The following is a 20,976-nucleotide window of genomic DNA, read 5'->3' as shown; positions in this document are numbered from 1 at the left end:
AAGTTGCAATGAAACGTACATATATAAGTAGAATATATAACAAGATTTCAATTACTTATTATCTGACAAATAATCCTATGATTTAAGTTTTAATGAGTCCTATTTAAGTACTAATATTAAGTATTCTTAATCATTAAATTTCCATATTGAATAATCATACAAAATAATTTTAAAATGTGCCCTATTCCTAATAAAAGCAAAAAGAACAAATGAAACTGTGAGCTACTGCTCACTGAAGAAACCCCTGCCCAAATACTTGACGGTAAACAGGAAGTTGTTGAGTGATGAATCTGAAAACGCATCACACGGTATAGCTGACTTATATAAACCCTGAAACCAAATTTGAGAAATCCTTGTAGTGTAGTTCCTGAGAAAGATGTGACAAAAAATATTCCTGGGACGGACGGACAGACAGACGGATGAATGGATGAACGGACAGACAGAGGTAAAACATTATACCCCACTCTTTTAAAGCGGTGGTATAAATATCCTATATCCCATATTCTATATCAAAAAAGGGAATATATATAATATCCCCACTATCCCTACAAGCAAAAGTAAAAAATGGCCTGTGTCTTTCACATTCTCTGAGTAATACATAAATATTTATTCACTTGAATAGTATAAAACTGCTTTTATTAATTCTTAAACAAGTTTTTTGGATTCTGGGCATTTGAATGTTGCTGTTGTCGAAGTTGAAAATTATGATGTCAGAACAAAAGCTTGTTATGTTGTCACAAATTGAATTATTTACACACTGTCTGAATGTACATATGTATCTACACAGATAATATTTACGAGCCTCCTCATGGGGTTTTTGATTATGTGATTACATGGCCTATTTTATAGTGATTATTTGATTACCAGACCAAATATTTCATGATTTTTTTATTATTTGTTAATCTAGGACTGTATTTTTGATTATTTGATTACCTTGTTTAAAAAAAATAGTTAATGAATATGTGATTATATCAGCAAAAAAGTTGTGATTACGTGATTACTTGGACACCCCCATGAGAGGCCTCATTTACTTTTGATCAAATATCACTTCTGAGGTAATTGAAACACAGATAGAATAGAGTCCATGAAATGTACTGTATATTTCAAATAATATTAACCATTTTATAAATGCATAGTACATCACATAGAATATGCTACTTGAGTTTAAAATGAATTTATCTATTAATTAATAAAACTTGTAACATGCATCTATATTAAAATAATCAATGTGATTTTTTAGCATTTTACTCATGCACAGAATTAAATATTCTATAAAATATTCCAAGTGTCACCTCTACAATGAACTAGGTATTATATTTTGATTTTGCTCTCCGCTACACCTTAACTAGTTGATTACTAAATTAATAGTCCTACCAAATATTAGTAAACATGCATAGAATATAATTAAAAGCATTATAAAATATTCATTGAAACAAAGTTTATATCATGAAATATATGAATTACCTATCTTGATCTCTAGTTGTGTAGTACTGAGGGTCTGAACGGTAGGATGGCTCTTCACTGTAGGGTGGAGGTTCAATGTCATCTATAAATACAATGAGTATACATTTATTGTATTAAAACAATGTTGGAAAATGGCAGTGAGACAAAACAACCTCATAAAACATCTAGGAGTTATTTGGACATCAGTAATAAACACATACCCAAACTATATGATAACCTCTAAAGCTCCAAAAACTGAAAAGGACAGGGTGTGATAATAGACTTAATTGGACTAACTTTTTGCTGAAATTTGAACTTTTAGTGTAAGATTTCAATTTATGTATGTTTTAAAGTTGAGGTGTGTCAAATTTAAAAACCAAGAGTTTTTTACTAATGTCTTGACAATAAATGCAGTTTTGATGGCATAAAACTTTAAACCACATATTAACAAACAGAAAGACTTACAGACCAGAAAACACAATTCCACTCTTCTTTTGTAGGCATAAAAATTACTATTATGGTCAACCCAATAGGCAATGTGGGATAATATACATTTACGAATGAAAAATTAGGGATTTTGCAATGAAAAGAAAAGGATTTAAAATGCGTTATTGAAAGCAATAACATTACCATCCTCTCTATCTTCCTGTTGATGATGATGCTTCTTTTTCTTTTTCTTCTTCTTTAACTTCCGTGTGGGACTATGATCTACTTCCTCATAGGTATTTTCTTCATCCACTCTATGTCTTCTCTTCTGTTTGGGTGATGATCTTCAATGAAATCATAAGATTAGGTTAAAAATGTACGGTAAGAAATTAATGATTGCGTAGATGATATTCAAGACATTAGCAATTGTCAAATAACAAACATTAAAATGCTGCACAGCAAAAAAAAGTTTTAGACGGCCCCTAGCACCGGCTTGAGCTGAATTCTGTGCAAAAATTTTTTTTCTAATCCTAAGCATTGTTGAAAGATATTGATCAACGGAGAAAAAAATTATCAAAACCAAAAGATGAGCCAAAAAACCTTAACCGTAAGTGGATATGTTCATGTAAAATCGCATGACAAAAAATTGAAAGTATCATAAAAGTCTAAGCAATCAATGTAATTTTAAAAATGTCAATACCCATGAACTTGTTCTTCATCAACAGGCTGCCATTCATCATCATTCTCTGGCTCCCTGTAAACTGTTGGTAGTTCCTTAAATGGACTGTCTGGTGGTTGATGTGGTGGATTTCTTATCAACTCAGATAATTCTTGCTCTAATTTATCTCTGTCTTTTCTCATTACAATCGACATGCAATGCATATTCTGTTGTTCCAAAAAAGAAATGAATTTTAAGTCTTGGTTTGATAATTGCAGATGTGTTTCATTACAACCTCAGGATTCATTTTTTTATAGAATTCTTAACCTTAAAGCGTGAAATTGCAATTTTTGGATTTGCTTTGTAGTACTTAAATGATATTCAAAATATAAACTGACATAAGATATGACTACATAGCAGGTCTGAAAATAATTGTGATGTCTCAACTAAACACTATCAACCGAAGATTACATTGTAAAATGTCATCAAAATCATTAATTTGATTACATAAATCCAATTTCAAATTCTTACAAAAAGCACAAAAAAAGCAAACTTTCCCTGAATATATCACGCTGTCATATGTCCGGACCCACTCTTGCAAGCTAATACCAGAGAGCCAAACTTTGAAATCCTGGGTATCATTATTTATGCCCTTCCAACAGTTTTACGCCTGTAGGAAAATTTACACCTTGCTTATTTCAATTAACGCCAGGTTTACTTCTTTTTTCTATACCTGTAATTGCTACAAATTTATGTTTCCTGCTCCATTACGCCTGGATTTGGACACGTAACTACCAGTTATGCCTGGTTAAAGCCAGATTTCCAGGCGTAATACGCCTTATAATTTTGTACCAGAATATGATGTTATAAAGGGACATAACTCAAGAATGGTAAAATTGATGCTACCCAAATTCCAACTTGATCTGAGTTTTGTGGTAATAAGCATTGTGTATAAGTTTCATAACATTTGGTTGAGGGCAAACTTAAGTTAGAGAACAGAAATGAAAAAACTCAGCAATTTTTCATTTGTAAAGAGGCATACCATAACTATAGAATGGTAAAAGTGACACCACTCAAATTCAAACTTGACCTGTGTAACTATAGAAAGGTAAAAGTGACACCACTCAAATTTAAACTTGACCTGTATTTTGTGGTAATAAGCATTGTGTATAAGTTTCATAACATTTGGTAAAGGTAAATTAAAGTAAGGGAATGGAAACCAATATTAAGGGACATACTTGCAGTTGGACAAGGATAACACTTAATGCCCCCTCTGATATGGCGGGGCATAAAAAGTGATGGTTTCTAAATTCTTGAGGGGATTATTGTTCCAGAATGTTATGATAATGCATGGAAAAATATAATCAAAATTTGAGATCATAAATAAAGTTAATTAAAAATACCTTTCTTGATGCTAACTGAACAACACCAGGCACATCTGGTATGAGGTAGGCAAGTATGAATTTCAGGGCAAACACTATATGCTGAAATAAATAAAAATATAATCTGTTGAACATAAAAAATTTGCAACTTCATATTATTTTTTATGTCTTTCATCTTGAATACTGCAGTTTTGTCTGTATAAGGCCACCCTTATGAAATTCTTTGTTTAATGTTGCCTACCCATGCCTTGTAGGGTTGGGTAGCTATAGATAGGTAGGGGTTTTTTATTTTTGTTTTGGCCACCAACTTAAGTCCAGCCTTCACGCTTAACAACAGGCCCGGCAGCCCAGGCTTGTAAAATTGCTTTCGGGCTTGTAAAAATCATCTTTACAGGCCAAGTTAGAATCTAACAAAAAATTTCCAAAAATTGAGCTCCGGGGCCTGTAGATTTAAAAGTTTATCGTGAATACTGTAAGTCACATGTTTTAGACAAAAAAACGACGTAAGAGCATGATATAACTTTAAAAAAAAAATCTAAAACAATTTGTGTCATGAAATTTCTTGGGTAGGCTGCTTTTTAAGTGGGTGTTTAATCCCGTTGCAAATGTTTGCACCTGTCCTTAAGTCAGGAATCTGATGTACAGTAGTTGTCGTCTGTTTATGTAGTTCATTTCTCGTTTTTATATAGATTAGACCGTTGGTTTTCCCGTTTGAATGATTTTACACTAGTAATTTTTGGGGCCCTTTATAGCTTGCTGTTCGGTGTGAGCCAATGCTTAGTGTTGAAGGCCGTACCTTGACCTATAATGGTTTACTTTTATAAATTGTTACTTTGATGGAGAGTTGTCTCATTGGCACTCATACATATCTTCCTATATCTATGTAGGCAACTTCAAACAAATCTAATTTTATTTTTTGCCTAATTTTCCGAAACTACTAAAGTTTACATATTATTGCTATTGAAATATAGCAGTTATCAATATTAAGAAATACAAAACAATTATCAATACAATTTGAAGCTTCTATCAACTGTGAAGATGCAAGGCAGCAATAAAAGCACTGTTCCTCTCCCAAAAGAATTTTTTTCTAACAAATATTGTCTCATGTATATCATCTCCTGAAGATTTGTTCTTTAAAAGAGAGGAATTTTTAAAAACTTAGCATTTGACATTTGACTTTTAGGTACATTACTGAAGATCAGTAGTTCACCCAAAATCAGTCAGGTCAAATCTATTCCATTTTCAAATTTTCACAGTAATTTGATAAGTTATTTAAGCTAATCTGAAGACCCTCTTTGTTCTAAGAAAATATGTTAAAGTCATCAGAAAAACAAAAGACTTCCTTCATCAGAATTTAATATTCAATGGGGTTTGAATCCTCATTGTCAAAATTTCAAACTATATCATTTTAAGTACTGTTTAGATTTTAATGCAACATATTTTATTTGAAAAAAAAGTGATTAAGTGTTGCTTTTCTTCAATGTGTGATTAATACGTGATATTCGAAAGATTCTATTTTTGTATAACAATAAATTAACCATGACCTTCTTTACTGTTATTACGATGACCTTGGTCACAAACACTTTTTTTATAATCAAAACAACTGCATTATTGATCTGACACCATTCTCATTACAATAAGTGTACGTGACATTTTAAACATTGCATTGTTTTTATTTGATTATTTTGAAAATTAAAACATTAATAACTCTTCATGCATTTCCTGAAAATTTTTATCAAAATCAAAAGTACTTCAAATATTCATTTAGTGCAAAAAACTTATAAAAATAATCCTTGAAATTATTTTTATTCTCTATCCTGCATTTTATGCAAAATATTCATTCAAAATTATAATTAACTTTTAATTTCCTTAGTAACTGTCTTAATTTCCCACAGCTTAAATAACTGAAATTTTAATGATGAAAGTTTTTTAAGTTAGCTATTCTCTGGTTTATTTATATTATTGTTGACTACTCATAAAACTAGTTTAACATCTCAACATGTTCAAGATTAAAGGGACAAAATCAGAAAAAAATTTCAGCGGAAGATCCTGTCTTTTCATGTAATTTGTCTATAAATTCTATAGAAAAAGATGATATGTCAACCCAATAATCAAAAACATCAAAACTATTAAGTAGTCTTACGGTCATATTGAATTAATTGAGTGATCATGTGTGGGGATTATTTCTTATTATCTGCCTCTGTTACATAACAAACAAGTTATTCACTTTGATGTTTTACTTGTTACTAATCAAAGATAAGGTGATGTCGCCGAAGTGACATCAACCTTGGATATAAAGGTAATTTGAGATGTAGCCGGTCCCGCAGTCTTCTCAACAACATGTGAATATATCTATTGAACCTGAAAACAAACATGTAGTGTTGTTTGTGTTTAACAGTGAGGAAACAAAATACCCTGAATAATTCAGTCATTACATTCCTATAAAATTGTGTATGTCATCTGGTATTGCCATCATTTTCATGCCTTAATATGGAAAAGAAGTAGGCAGGCAAAATATGTGACGCTATTTTTGAACTTTTATCAATAGCCCTTATTGTTATTTCAGAATCTTCTACACTTGACCCAAGATTTTGCGACACTTGAACTATTGATGTCATACAACAATCACTTTTGCATAATGGAATTAGACATTTCTCTAATGACGTCAAGTTTATATGGGAACTTCTGCGATGGCCAGTAATGGCAGACAAATAACGATAAGGTGTATTGAAAGCTCAGAACAAGCAAATCACAGAGGGAAATGTATTAATCTGCAATAAATGAAAAAAAATACTCATTGTTATTTTGGTATTCTTTTTACAGTGTCAGTGTGATAAATGCTAAAACAGTCAGTCAAAAGGATAAAATGCTAAAATAGTCAGTCAAAATGATAAAATGCTTAAACAGTCAGTCAAAAGGGTAAAAAAAAAATAAAGTGTGAATGACTCCATATTACATTTTTGTACATGCATACATACAGTGATACTCTTTTATAGTGGAAAATTTTCAAATATTTCTGTCAATTCTACATGCTTCAAATGATGCTTTTGCATAAATTATCATAAGTAACAATACATAAATCTTGTATATAATAACAAAATGTTTACCTTTCATTTTCAAAGCTATTGTTACAAATAAAACAAATAAATATATAAAATGTCTATTGTTCTCAAATCTGTAGTTTTCAAACTTTACTAATTTTTCAGTATGGAAGATACCTATATATAGATTGAAATAGATGATTTAATTTGTCATGTAACATGTAACACTCAAATATTATGAATTTAACAAAAACATGTTTTTTTTTACAAAAATACAAAACATTAACTAGATTGTTTAATTTCTAACCACATCCTGAATTTAATCCGATTCATTATGCTTTTACAATGAAAATCATACATGTGTTTACAATTTTTTTTACAAGTGGTAAAATTCTATTTGAATTTTATCATAAACTGCTTTACCTTTATCAGTTATTGAAACTAAAAATTGGTCAGGCAGAATTAATGTAAAATCCCCCAAAAAGACTTGTTTTGCCAAAGGTATATTGATTTCAGCGACCTAATAGTTGTAAGATAAAATTCATATTGAACTGAAAAGTAGGATTAGAATTGGATTAAAAGGCTTGTATGGTTTATGATATAAAGTAACTTATAATTCAAATTTGAAAATATGACTGTTATAAATTGCACAATAAAAAAAGGAACCAACCTCAAATCCTACAACTATCCACAGTCTTGTATAAACATCATATTGTCTTCCCCATGAGGAGGTAAACCCAATCAGGAAACCATTGGATATCACTCCACAAATGTTTACAAACTGTAGAATTATATACCATGTACCTACAAACAAAATATATTGTCGTTGGAAGCCTTATCATTGTCATTTTGCTTTGTTTCTTCTGTTACCTATTCTAACATCGGACTCAGACTTCTTTTAAACTGAGTTTTACTGTGCATATTGCTGTGTGTTTGTTTACTCCACATTGGCTAGAGGTATAAGGGGAGGGTTGAGATCTCACAAAACATGTTTAACTCCGCTGCATTTTTGCGTCCCTCCCCAGACAGGAACCTCTGGCCTTTGTTAGTCTTGTATGTTTTTTAATTTTGGTTCATTTATATGTTTCGAAGTTTAGTATGACATCCATTTTCGCTGAACTAGTATATATTATTGTTTAGGGGCCAGCTGAATTCCCTCCAGGTGTGGTATTTTCTCGCTATCTTGAAGACCCAATGATGTCCTTGGGATGTTTTCTGCTCTTTAGTCGGGTTGTTGTCTCTTGAACACATTCAATGTTTCCATTCTCAATTTTTATTTGTCATATTTCTGATAACTACAAATTACCATGCTTTCTGCATATATGTATTGTAAAATATCAGCTTTTGGTCACTATATGAAGTATTTTCATTTGTTGATGTGTGTGTAGTAGATAATTGTGCGAGAGTCTGGATGGGGTTTACAGAACAGGGAATATAATGGGCAAAAAATAGAGAATAATGTGCAAAAAAATTAAGTGTAATGAAAAATATGCTAAACGGAATAGAGAATAATGGAATGCTAAATATAAAGTATAGAGAATGATATGTTAAAACAAAATAATTAAGAATAGAGAAAAATGGCTTACAAACATTAAGAATACAAAAGGGAAGACTTCCATCCAGATCCTCATGGTTATAGCAAAGTATAGATTCAGCTCAACTTTCATTTCAAATTACATACTTTCCACGTAATTTCAACCCTGGACTTTTTTGGCAGTATGCAGGAGCACTACTTTATCTAGATACATCTAATCCAAATAATTTTTTTGGTGAAATAAAGTTGTTGTATGATGTCCTACAGTTACTTAGATCCAAATCATTTGGAGTCTGGTGGATAGTTGTCTCATTGGCAATCACACCTCATCTTATTTTTACACCGATATTCTAATGAGATATCTAATGTGGAGTAAGGTTGAGGATTGATAGGGGTAATACATATATTTTACCAATGTCTTGTGCTATCTTGGCTAATGGTCTTCTGTACCACCAAAGCATTCTCTTGGCATCCACCCTTATGTCAATAAGATTTGTGAAAAGGGCAATCAGTGGTGCTATTGGCAGTGAGGCTGCAAACAACTGCAAGAAAAAATTATTATAGATGAAATCTGCAGATAAGATGTTATATTACATATGGTGTAGCATTCTCCTGTTTTCATTGGATATTACGATCATGTGTTTCAAATAATATTTCATGTATCTGAAGCCTTGTTTCTATTTTTAAGTATAGTGACGCTGTGTTTCTATTTATACGTATATTCACAATCAATATTAAAAATATGTGACGTCACACATAACAATCACGATGGAAGCGCCGCAGAGTACGAAAAGAAAATTTGCAAGTAAACTGAAATGAGTTCCATTTGAATTCTTATTTGTTCTAAACAGAAAAAAAATGCTGTGTTTTTGTTAACAATAAAACAAGTTAATCTTATTTATTAATATTTTCAATAGCATGTTAAAAATCTTGCAAAATAAAATTTTTAAAAAAATCATAAAGAACATTGAAGTTTATTTTTCTAATACATTATTTACATATGTAATATATAAATTAAGGACTTTCACTCAGTCAATACATTATATATGGACCTGTTAGATTATATTGACACTCAGACTTCATCCTCAGTCAATATAATCCAAACAGGTCCATATATAACGTATTGACCTAGACAAAAGTCCATAATTGATAAATATTGGCAGAAAATAATAAGATCATCACAAGAAAAGGCAGCTTGTAAAAGAAAATAATCAGGAAACATATATAAATTTCAAGTAGATCAAGTATAATAAAAGAACAGCAGTCCAATGTCTCCTAACTTGAACAAATTTTATCTGTCTAATAGTCCAAGGGCAATAACTCCCAACATTTTTTTTTGGTTCTTTTAAACTCTTTGATAAAAGCTGAAGAAATGTAGGCATGAAATCACTAATGTTATTTTCTATATAATTTCTATTTACAAGGTAAAAAAAATTTGAAAAAAATTGGTCTGTAATGTTCGAGGGCCTTGCTGGTATAAATTTCATAAAAATCTGACAAGAAATGAAGGTGTGAGAGTACTTACAATGCAATGTTAGATATACATTACATTTTAAAGGGACATATTCCACCTGTAAAAATAATTGATTAGTGCTGATTTTTGAACTTATCCCAGACATTGCTGATATAAACCAGTGCTATAAATTTCATAACAATTCTACAAAATATGTAGCCTTGAGAGTGCTTACAATCCAATTGTCCATACAATTTATATTACCTTAACTTATTTAAAAATAATTGTTTGGCACTGATCTTCGAACTTAACAGAGCAATGCTGATATAAACCCTTGAGACATACATACAGACAGACAGACTGATGGTTGCCCAGTATTTCTATGTCCCCAACACAGAGGAACATAAAATAAACTGTTAACACATTTATGTCTTGCCTTTTTGTTATTTTGATAATGCAAATGTTGAAATTAAAATAGCAATACTTTAACATGTAAGTTAAGCAAATATTCAAAGTCAATGAACCATGACTGAAGGTACAGGGCTAAACAATCTCCATGAAAATGAGATGTGCCAATGCTAATACAACTGCAAACCAAATACCATTGACTTTTCATAAGTCTTTCTCTTAGCTTTAAACAAACCTAAACACAAACATAAATTTGTAAACTATGCAAAAGTTTCAAAGTCAATGAACCATAATTAGGGGTGGGGTTATATAATCTCCATGGAAATGAAACTTGCAAATGCCAATACATTTGCATACAGAATATCATTGACTTAACATTAGTGGTTCATCTTAAAGTGACCTAATCACAAACTTATACATGTAAACTAAGCAAAAGTTTCAAAGTCAATAGACCATGAATGAGGGGTAAGGACCAAATATTCTCCATGGAAATGAGATGTGCTAATGCTTATACAACTGCATACCAATTATCATTGACCTACCACTAACGTTTCCCCTTAAACTGACCTAATCACAAACTAATACATTTGTACATGAAAACTAAGCAAAAGTTTCAAAGTCAATACACCATGAATGAGGGGGCAGGGCCAAATAATCTCCATGGAAATGAGATATGCCAATGCTTATACAACTGCATACCAAATATCATTGACCTACCACTAGTGGTTCCCCGTAAACTGACCTAATCACAAACTAATACATGTAAACTAAGCAAAGTTTCAAGGTCAATAGACCTTGACTGAGGGGGCAAGGCCAAATAATCTCCATGGTAATGAGATGTGCCAATGCTAATACAACTGCATACCAAATATCATTGACCTACCACTAGTGGTTCACCATGAACTAGACCTAATCACAAACTAATACATTGTTGAAGATGCCGCCGCCGTTGCTGACACCAGAAACAGCATACCTATGTCTCGCTTTTTGACTCCGTCAAGGCAAGACAAAAACAATTTCCTTTTTAGTAGTTTTTTCAAGTAATCAAATATGAAATGTGCTTTCTTAGATGTGTATATATTTACCATAATATTATTCTTAAAATTGATGTAAATTCAGGTATTTTTGCAATGTTTTTATTTTTGACAGAAAAGTGACAGAATTATTATTTGGCAAAGAGTTAGCTCCTATAAACAAGGTTTGGCCCCTCCCTCCTTAACTAAGTATTGTTTGTTAACAAACCATAAGGAATCCATATTGAATGATTTTCTCTGTGTATTCTCCCATAGTAAAATCACCAAGTGAAGGTTTGAGAGCCTCTTTCTGGACAAAAGTCAATTTGTCTTGAACTCCTTCCACTTTTCTTTTACAGCACCACTGAGGACGCTTTCTCCATAAACGCTGAAGCCACCTGAGATTTTAAATGAAAACACAAACTCTCAGTTATAAATGATAAGACAAAAGTATAAGATTGAACAATTGGTATGTCAGTTTTTGTTATTGCCTGAGAAATGTAAACAGATGTAAATGTTCGATATTTCAAAAAACTTAGATGACAATACCATTTTTCCCCAATTTTAAACATCCAACACTATTCTTTCAGGGTACCTGATGAATATATCATTCAAAAAGCAGGTGCCATGTGTACTATAAAGTTGGAGTCATACATTTATATTTTAAGTACCAGTATTAAATTTAAAATTTGCCAACATGTCACTACTAAAATCACAGAGCTAGATTGATTCAAATGAACGTAAACTATTTTGAAAATATCAGTGATAATCTCATTGAGTTTAAAATATTCAATTCCTATTTTGTTCATATTTATTTATCCATCAGTTAATCACCACTTGTTGTGTAAAACCTTTTTACTCACTCATTATATATTGTGTTGACTGGTTGCTGTCTCACTGATTTTATCCCACATTTCATTTTATTCATGAAATAAAATTTGGCATATTGCATCAACCTTCCAGAGCACCTGAGATCACCCCTGGTTTTTGGTGGGGTTCGTGTTGCTCAGTCTTTAGTTTTCTATGTTGTGTTTTGTATACTGTTGTTTGTCTTTTGGTTTTTTCTTTTTTTGCCATGACGTTGTTAGTTTATTTTCAATATAAAATTGAGAATGGAAATGGGGAATGTGTCAAAGAGACAACAACCCAACCATAGACCAGACAACAGCCGAAGGCCACTAATGGGTCTTCAATGCAGCGATAAACTCCCGCACTCGGAGGCGTCCTTCAGCTGGCCCCTAAACAAATATGTATACTAGTTCAGTGATAATGGACGTCATACTAAACTCCAAATTATACACAAGAAACTAAAATTAAAAATGATACAAGACTAACAAAGGCCAGAGGCTCCTGACTTGGGACAGGCGCAAAAATGCAGCGGGGTTAAACATGTTTTTTGAGATCTCAACCCTCCCCCTATACCTCTAGCCAATGTAGAAAAAACAAACGTACAACAGTACGCACAGTAAAACTCAGTTTAAGAAAAGTCCGAGTCCGATGTCAGAATAGGAAACAAAAGAAAATAAACAAAATGACAATAATACATAAATAACAACAGACTACTAGCAGTTACTGACATGCCAGCTCCAGACCTCAATTAAACTGATTGAAAGATAGTTTGAATATCCCTTTGGTATCTTTCACCTCTCTTTTGCACCAAAACAAATGTCATAAAACCTTGTAAGCTTATAAACTTAGTATGTTACACTACTGGATAGTCAACCATTAAGATTATGAATACTTACGGCAAAACAACATCAGTGAAGAATTTAGGCAATGGTTTGCAAATGATTAGAATAAGAATCTGGAAGGAAAGTTCTGACATACAGTTCCCATTGGGTTCACAATTATCTACGTATTTTGGTCCTAAACCAAAGATACCATCCTCACCAAATCTCTGTAAATATATTAGAATGAAACCATGATCAATTCAATTATCATTGTACTTCTATTTAACAATTAAACACAAAAAAGTCTAATACCAAGGCTGACAAAAACAATTCATTGAGCCTCTTTCCTAATCTTCTCATTTAAGCAAACAAAAAAGTACATGTTACTCACAGTGCTTTATTTTTACAGATATCATCCTTAGTACAAACATACAATATCAAGATAAGTACTTTAAAACTTTCTGTTTTCCAAATCAATTTTGTCAGTAATGAGTCTATGGACTGTTCATCTGACAATCACCTTCAATGTTTAAACAATGGAGGTGTGGTCAAAATTCTGATTGGGTAAGGACACATGTACAAACCCTGATGTAGTTGAAAGCTGTTCATTAAAAGCTTACTGAGTAAGTGCTTGATCAACAACAAGCAGTATTTTCTTTTACCCTTAAACTTTCTGAGATATTCAAAGTCTATAACGATAAAATGATAAATTTTTACAAAGAACAGTGCAACAGCATTCTTTACCATCAAAAAGGTTTGTAAAATAAAAGAACAATGTGTCAGAGGACATGAATGCCCCCGCTCAAGCTTTGCAGTTTTCCAGGTTAAAAAGGGGCATAACTCTAGAATGGTACTGTAAACCGGGATATTTTTGCGCCGTCTTTATTTCGCGATTTATTAACACAATCTAAATTCGCGCCGTTTTGAATTCGCGATTTCCCTGTGGCCTATATAAATATTTTCATAAGTGATTTAGTAAGTGAACAGCTTTACATGTATTGAAAATCAAGTGATAAAATCAATCAGAAATCATTTGTGTTCGGTTCATTAATATTAAAGGAGATTAAAAGTTGTGTCATGTTTGCTTGTAAAAACACAAACACAATAACAGAAAAGAAGACCTAATTAAGAGTGAATTAAAATAAAATGCTGTCGAGATTAATGCTAATTTATCGATCTTTTGATCTGATTAATCTGTGTAGCAGATTCAACGAGGTAATACTTTTAAAACTGATTGACAGGTGTCATTTACATATTTGTAATGAGTGTTGTATACATAGCAATATCCGTAATTTCCGCTTGCTTGAGATGTCTTCGATGTTAATAAGATAAACTTGAGTTAAAGTCATGATTTCTAACATTGCTTTTCATTTAGAAATACAGTTATGATTTGAGGTATCGATCTGTCGTCTGTAAAATCCGTGTTATACGGTGGTCCTCTACATATCCCTTGTATGGTCTTCATCTCATGAATAGAGTTTTCTTGAAATTTTCGCGGTCGTTTTATTTTCGCGTTTCAATTCTTACCGAAAAAAATAGCGAAAATAAAAATGCCGCGAAAATTTCCCTGTTTACAGTAAATGACTCACAACCCAAATTAAAACTCTGTCTGCCTGTTGCCTTTTCTTAGCATTGTGTATGAGTTTCATGAAGTTTGGATGAGACAAACTGCATTTAGAGTGTTGAAACTGAAAATTTGCAATTTTCCAAGTTATAAAGGGGCATTACTCTTGAACAGTTAATGACATACTGCCAAAATTTAAACTCTGTCTGCGTGTTGTGGTTCTTAGCATTGCGTATGAGTTTCGTAAAATTTGGATGATAAGGCTGGAGTTAGAGTACAGAAACAAAAAAATTTGCTATTTTCCAAGTTATAAAGGGGCATAACTCTAGAACAGTATGTGAATCACTGCCCAAATTTAACTTTGTGAGTTGTGTTTCTTCGCATTGTGTATGAGTTTCATAAAATTTGGATGAGGAAAAATTAAGAAGGAGTGTGGAAACAAATATGGGACAGAAGGATGGACAGTCAAGGGTAACAATAAATGCCTCAATTGCCAATGGCAGGGGCATATAAATCTATTTTGCTAAACCTAAGATTTTGCAACGTAATTTTCAAGGACAAAAGTTAAATTTCAGAAATACGAACCCCTCTGACAAAGGCTATGTAAAAACATGAAGCGTAGTTGTTAGCAAACTGGAAGGCAAACAGCTTCACAATCAAGGCGTCATCATAAGATGTCTGTGTTCTGTGATTTTCTACAAAGACATATAATAAAATTGTTTTTAAGGTCAAATTTAAGCAATTGATGGATTGATCCAATAGAGAATATTATATGGCTGTTTTTTCAATTTCACACACCTGTAACAACTGGAGAAAGTTTTTGGCAAAAATCATGCAGTTTAAACAATTATCACTTGCATAATTGGTCAAGTATGAGCAAATATTGAGGAAATCTGTGAGTTTTGCTTTTGACCCCTATAAAACTTTTTTTTTTGTTGAATGAGTTAGATTTTGTTTACATTTTTATTCAAAGAGGGATCAAACAATGCCTGGAATCTGAGGTGCTGTGTTTTTCGATTTCAATATATATTTATTTTCTAATAATATTAAACCCAATAAATCTTACCCCAGTCTGTTAGCTTTCTCGCCAGCCAGTCATACAGCTACAAAGTAAAATACAAAGTTTAAAGCTCATAGACCTATTAACGCACTGTGTAAACATTACCCTCTATGAAAATTTGAAATCTTGTTTGTATATAAAATAAGATTTCGTATGATTGCCAATAAACCTTATCGCTATTTGGAAATCTGCGCCGCTTGACCCGAGAATCTGCACCTCTTGAACTATTGACGTCATACAATAATCACTTTTCAATTGTGGCGTCAGATATTTTCTATTATTGATGTTAAAATTTTATGGGAACCTTTGTGATGTCCAGTAATGGCGGACAAACACTGATAAGGTGTATGAGACAACTATCCACCAGAGGCTAAATGGTGTAGATGTAATCGGCTACAGGTCAATGTCTAGCCTTCAACAATGAGGAAAACCAATACAGTATAGTATGTTATAAAAGACATGACATACCTTCAGCAGGGGTTTTCTGTGTTTTTTTGTATTTAATCTTAAAAATAATTTTTTTTTGGACTATTGCCTCTCATCTCCTTGTATTCATAGGTAAAGCATGTAAAACTGAAAGATATTCTTCAAAAACAACTATAATTTTAGTTTTTAAGTCAAAATTAAGAGCAGAGTCTGCTTATATTGCAGGAGAACCTGATATCACCCCTATTTTTTCAATTGATTAATGGACTTGTTTGTCTTTTCATCGTTTTGGGGTTTGTGTCATGACGTTGTCAGTTTATTTTTGACTTATGAGTTTTATCTTCCTTCACTTTTTGTCAAGCCTTCGACTTTTGTCGAAAAAGCGAGACATAGCAATCCTACATTCCGTCGGCGTCGTCATCCACAAATATTCACTCTGTGGTTAAAGTTTTTGAAATTCTAATAACTTTCTTAAACTATCCTGGATTTCTACCAAACTTGGACAGAGGCTTGTTTATGATCATAAGATAGTATCCAGAAGTAAATTTTGTAAAAAAAAAATTCCAGTTTTTCCGTGTTTTACTTATAAATGGACTTAGTTTTTCTACCAGTTAACATTACATTCACTCTGTGGTTAAAGTTTTTGAAATTTTAATAACTTTCTTAAACTATCCTGGATTTGAACCAAACTTGGACAGAAGCTTGTTTATGATCATAAGATAGTATCCAGAAGTAAATTTTGTAAAAAAAAAATCCTGTTTTTCAGTATTTTACTTATAAATGGACTTAGTTTTTCTGCCAGATAACATTACATTCACTCTGTGGTTAAAGTTTTTAAAATTTTAATAACTTCCTTAAACTATCCAGGAATTTTACCAAACTTGGACAGAAGCTTGTTTATGATCAAAAGCTATAGTATCTAGAAGGAAATTTTGTAAAAATTTATTTCCTGTTTTTTCCATATATTACTTATAAATGGACTTAGTTTTGCTTCCAGTTAACATTACATACAGTCTGCAGTTAAAGTTTTTAAAACATTAATTAGATTCATAAACCATCCTGGATTTTTACCAAACTTGGACAGAAGCTTCTTACAATCAAAAGATAGTATCTAGAGGAAAAGTTTTAATAATTTTTTCCCCATTTTTGTTGACATAGCGATCCTACATTCCGTCGTCATCTGAATTAAGGGATAAATCATCAAACAATGTAAAAATTATCTTCTTTATCATTTGTTCAATCAATCAATTTATGTTTCAACTCTTTTATAAATCTATAGATTTGATTCCATACTGTATTCATTTTTACAAGCATAACTTTTTTCATACATTTCAAACGTTTTATTTCATTAACTGTAAATCTATTATGTGCATTCCCCTATCTCACTGAAAACATAGATAACAGCAAAAGTAGGCGAGACACTGGGTTCCGCGGAACCAAGGCTTCCAAAACGGTCATATATGCCAGACATTTGTATAATGTCCGGTAAAAGTCCGGCTGGGCAAAGCATGAAACGGTCATCTACTTTTTAGTTTTCAAGGCTTTAAGAGACGGTCATTTTAACATAATTCGCGATCTTTTTGACCCAACGTTTTGCCTTTAACAGCCACACATTTCAGGTCATAAAAGTGACATGATCATTAAGTACTACCAAAACAACCCCTACTTCAATACCTTCTCATTTTAATCAAGGCTAATTAGTTGTCAAACAGCTGAAATTTACCTGTTCAGGTGACAGGTAAACTATTTTGAACCGGACATTGATCGGTCTATTTAAAGTTATTTTCTTACATTTCAGCGGTTTGCATCTAATTAATTTAGTCAAAAAGGTTTAAATTATCAGAAATATGTTTACAAATATGATTTGATGAAAAAATTAAAAAAGTGAAAATGAAAAATCGTCATAACCACGTTGTTTGAACCTAGAGACATGTCTCTGTTTGAACTAGTACATGTGTGCGTATGTGTGCAGGTGTGAAATTTAATTATGCATCCTAATTTCTTCAAAAAATGCTTAAATTGTCATTGAAACTTTACAAATTTTTTAAATGTACATGTGATGCATTGGAATTTCAAAAAGAAAATCATGCTCCACTGTCATATATTGTAATTACCTTGCTCAGTATCAAAATTGATATTGTATTCAGCAAAGATGAAACAACGGTTGTTACCATCACACAGGCTTGGGCAGACATGTTGGGACAGTAGTCAACACTAGCGAACACTCTGTAAACAATGACTCCAAGCACACTAGCCAAAACAACACATAACATGAAGATTAATGTCAACCCTGACAGCAGGAACTTTTTTAGCTGTTCTTTCATTGGATAATACCAGTCTTCCTCCCCGGTCACTGGATCCTAAAAAAAAATTCAATATTTAATCAATATATATAGACAAAAGAGATATATTTTTTTGAAAGAATGAATGAATTAATTAATGAACAAACAAGCAGAGGAAGAAATCAATAAATCAATTGATCAATCTATTACTCATTTAATCAATCAATCAATCAATCAATTCCTTTAAAAATCAATTCATTAATGCATCAATCAATCAATTCATCAAAGAATCAATCATTTGGTCTGTCTGGTACACAGGATTGTACATGTATATATTGATGTGTTATCATCTTTAATATGCAATTGAAGCATCAAACCATCACAATACGAAATAGATAGCTCAATAGCTAATTGTTACGATTGTGGGAGATTGTGTTTATAATTGTGTTTCCAGAGGACAAAGGTCACTGCCATAAGAAGGAGGAGAGGGTGCAAATTTAGAGATATAGAGGTGAAAATGAATGGATTAAATATGTTATATGTACATAAATTCATAATTGTTTTTCACAATCTGCCACTTAGAAATATAAATCTGAGATTGTTATGTTTCTGTTAACAAATAATCTACCTTGCTTTTTTTAACAGAGTTCCAACGCCCCCAGCATTGCACATATATTATCTATCTAAGGGCGATAACTCAAAAAAACTGACAATGTAATTTTCAATATAATTAATATTTCCGTAATTCTTTTAAAATCATTTAATAGGCACTGATTTTCGAAGTTGTCCAAGACATTGTTGATATAAACCTTTGATATAAATTTGATATAAATCTGGCAAGAATAGTTCACATAAGAGCATTAACAATTTTCCATATAATTATTATTTCCAAGGGCTCTTTTAAGAATAGTTGATCGGCACTGATTTTAGAATCTGTCAGAGACATTGCTGATATAAACCTAGCTATGATATAAGTTTTATAAAAATCTGGCAAGAATTGTACACATGAGACAGGCAGACAGAGGGACAGATGGATGGCTGCCCAGTATTTCTATGTCCCCCACAACGCGTTGTGTGGGGACAAAAATGAACCATAAACAATATGTGAAAAAGTTGTAACATAAGAGTAGTCACACTTCAAAGGATTGCATGTATAGAAAGGTAAAGATTGACATAATTTCAGTTTTTTCTCTTAGCCGCAACTTTTGAAGGATAAACAGTAGATTTTCTGATTTGACTAACCAAATCAAAACATGCCATACACACAATCCGATAACAGATCCTTACTAAATCATAGTGATGAATCAATCAAGGCTAAAAAAATTAAATTGTTCAGAAAACAACTTTTTTTAAAGTCTAGCAGTCAGTATAACAAGCCATGAACTTGATTGATTTATGAAAGAATTTGTGCATTTAGACCTCCCAACATGGTGACAAAAGGGAACTAACTCTTGCTCAAATTGTGTTGATTGACATGTTTGAAGGTTCTTAACCATGTTAACACTGTCATTAGAATAAATACAATGAGAAATTTTCTTCCTCAAGTACTAATTCAAGTGCTTTAAGTATGATGTCACACAATTGATAATTGATAAAAAACAGTATGTTTAAGAGCAATGGAATAGCATGTAATTTTTCAAAATAATAAAAACACACAAACATAATTCTGTTATAAAAATGCTATATAATTTGTTAATTTTTGTGGACTATACTGAAAGCTATAATTTTTTTAAAACATTATAAAAAAACATATATTTTTGATTAGATTTTAAAAATATTGAAATCCTAGACTTTTATTTTTTATAAAACTGAAGCTGCCTAATTCTTGTTTGTGCAAATGTAATACAAAGCTTTATAGTATAGTTTCATCTCAGCTAAAATTTATTAATGCAGCTTTTAAATATTTAGCTGTTGAAATTGAAATAACTGCAGTCAATGTATGATTCATTTTGAAAAACAGGAGACATTTAGTCATATATCAATCAGACAGCAAAACCAAAGACAAAAATTAAAAAAAAAAAACAATTTGAGGTAAAAAAAAATTTAATCTTGTAACACTTTACATAGATGTGACCATTGATGGGAAAATTGGACGAGAGATGAAAAGTTTATTCTTAAATATATATTCTTGGTATTACATGTGTCACATAATGTTCCAATTGTTGTGACAATCTGTCCTCTATACATTGATTGTGACAAAGTGTTTAGAATTGTGGTTTATAATCCTTCCCTTCGCCTATATCGCCCTCCTCAGTATCTCCCTAATTCTCAGATTTGATCAGGCATTATCAGTGACTTCACAATGTCTGAGGAGAAGTTATCAGTGATATTACAATATGTGAGGAGACATTATCAAGCTTGTTTTTGTCAAGCATAAGTGACTAAGGGCGAGGAAAAAGACCAGTTATAGAACTATAAACAGATTATTATGTTTTCTACGTATAGATATCGTAAATATCAGCCTCTTGACACGATGTGAATTTTTTAGCTCGTTCCTTAGCACTCACTTGCCATAAAGGTTCACATTGTGGCTCGCAGCTGATATTTTAAGATATCAATGTGAAGAGAACCCCATAATCTATACCTATACAAAAAAATTCCACACATTTTAGATTA

The 20,976-nt window shown here is 31.8% G+C and overlaps 1 protein-coding gene across 4 annotated transcripts in view; it reads right to left on the bottom strand.

Annotated features, from left to right (window-relative positions):
- LOC127714658 (anoctamin-7-like) overlaps positions 1-20,976 on the bottom strand; it is a 65,653-nt gene that overhangs the window by 8,676 nt on the left and 36,001 nt on the right. For all 4 annotated transcript variants that reach the window (XM_052220724.1, XM_052220726.1, XM_052220725.1 and 1 more), the window contains 11 exons: positions 18,193-18,438; positions 15,659-15,695; positions 15,178-15,287; positions 13,104-13,255; positions 11,588-11,756; positions 8,897-9,026; positions 7,621-7,754; positions 3,931-4,011; positions 2,570-2,754; positions 2,074-2,213; positions 1,465-1,546 (listed from right to left, as the gene is read on the bottom strand). In XM_052220724.1, the coding sequence (XP_052076684.1) occupies positions 1,465-1,546; positions 2,074-2,213; positions 2,570-2,754; positions 3,931-4,011; positions 7,621-7,754; positions 8,897-9,026; positions 11,588-11,756; positions 13,104-13,255; positions 15,178-15,287; positions 15,659-15,695; positions 18,193-18,438 (1,466 nt within the window). The remainder of the gene's footprint in view (positions 1-1,464; positions 1,547-2,073; positions 2,214-2,569; positions 2,755-3,930; positions 4,012-7,620; positions 7,755-8,896; positions 9,027-11,587; positions 11,757-13,103; positions 13,256-15,177; positions 15,288-15,658; positions 15,696-18,192; positions 18,439-20,976) is intronic.

This window comes from Mytilus californianus, unplaced genomic scaffold, assembly GCF_021869535.1.
Source record: "Mytilus californianus isolate M0D057914Y unplaced genomic scaffold, xbMytCali1.0.p SCAF_9, whole genome shotgun sequence".
Lineage (NCBI taxonomy): Eukaryota > Metazoa > Mollusca > Bivalvia > Mytilida > Mytilidae > Mytilus > Mytilus californianus.
The sequence above is the reverse complement of the archived record's forward strand: the minus strand, read 5'-3'. Positions and strand labels throughout refer to the sequence as shown.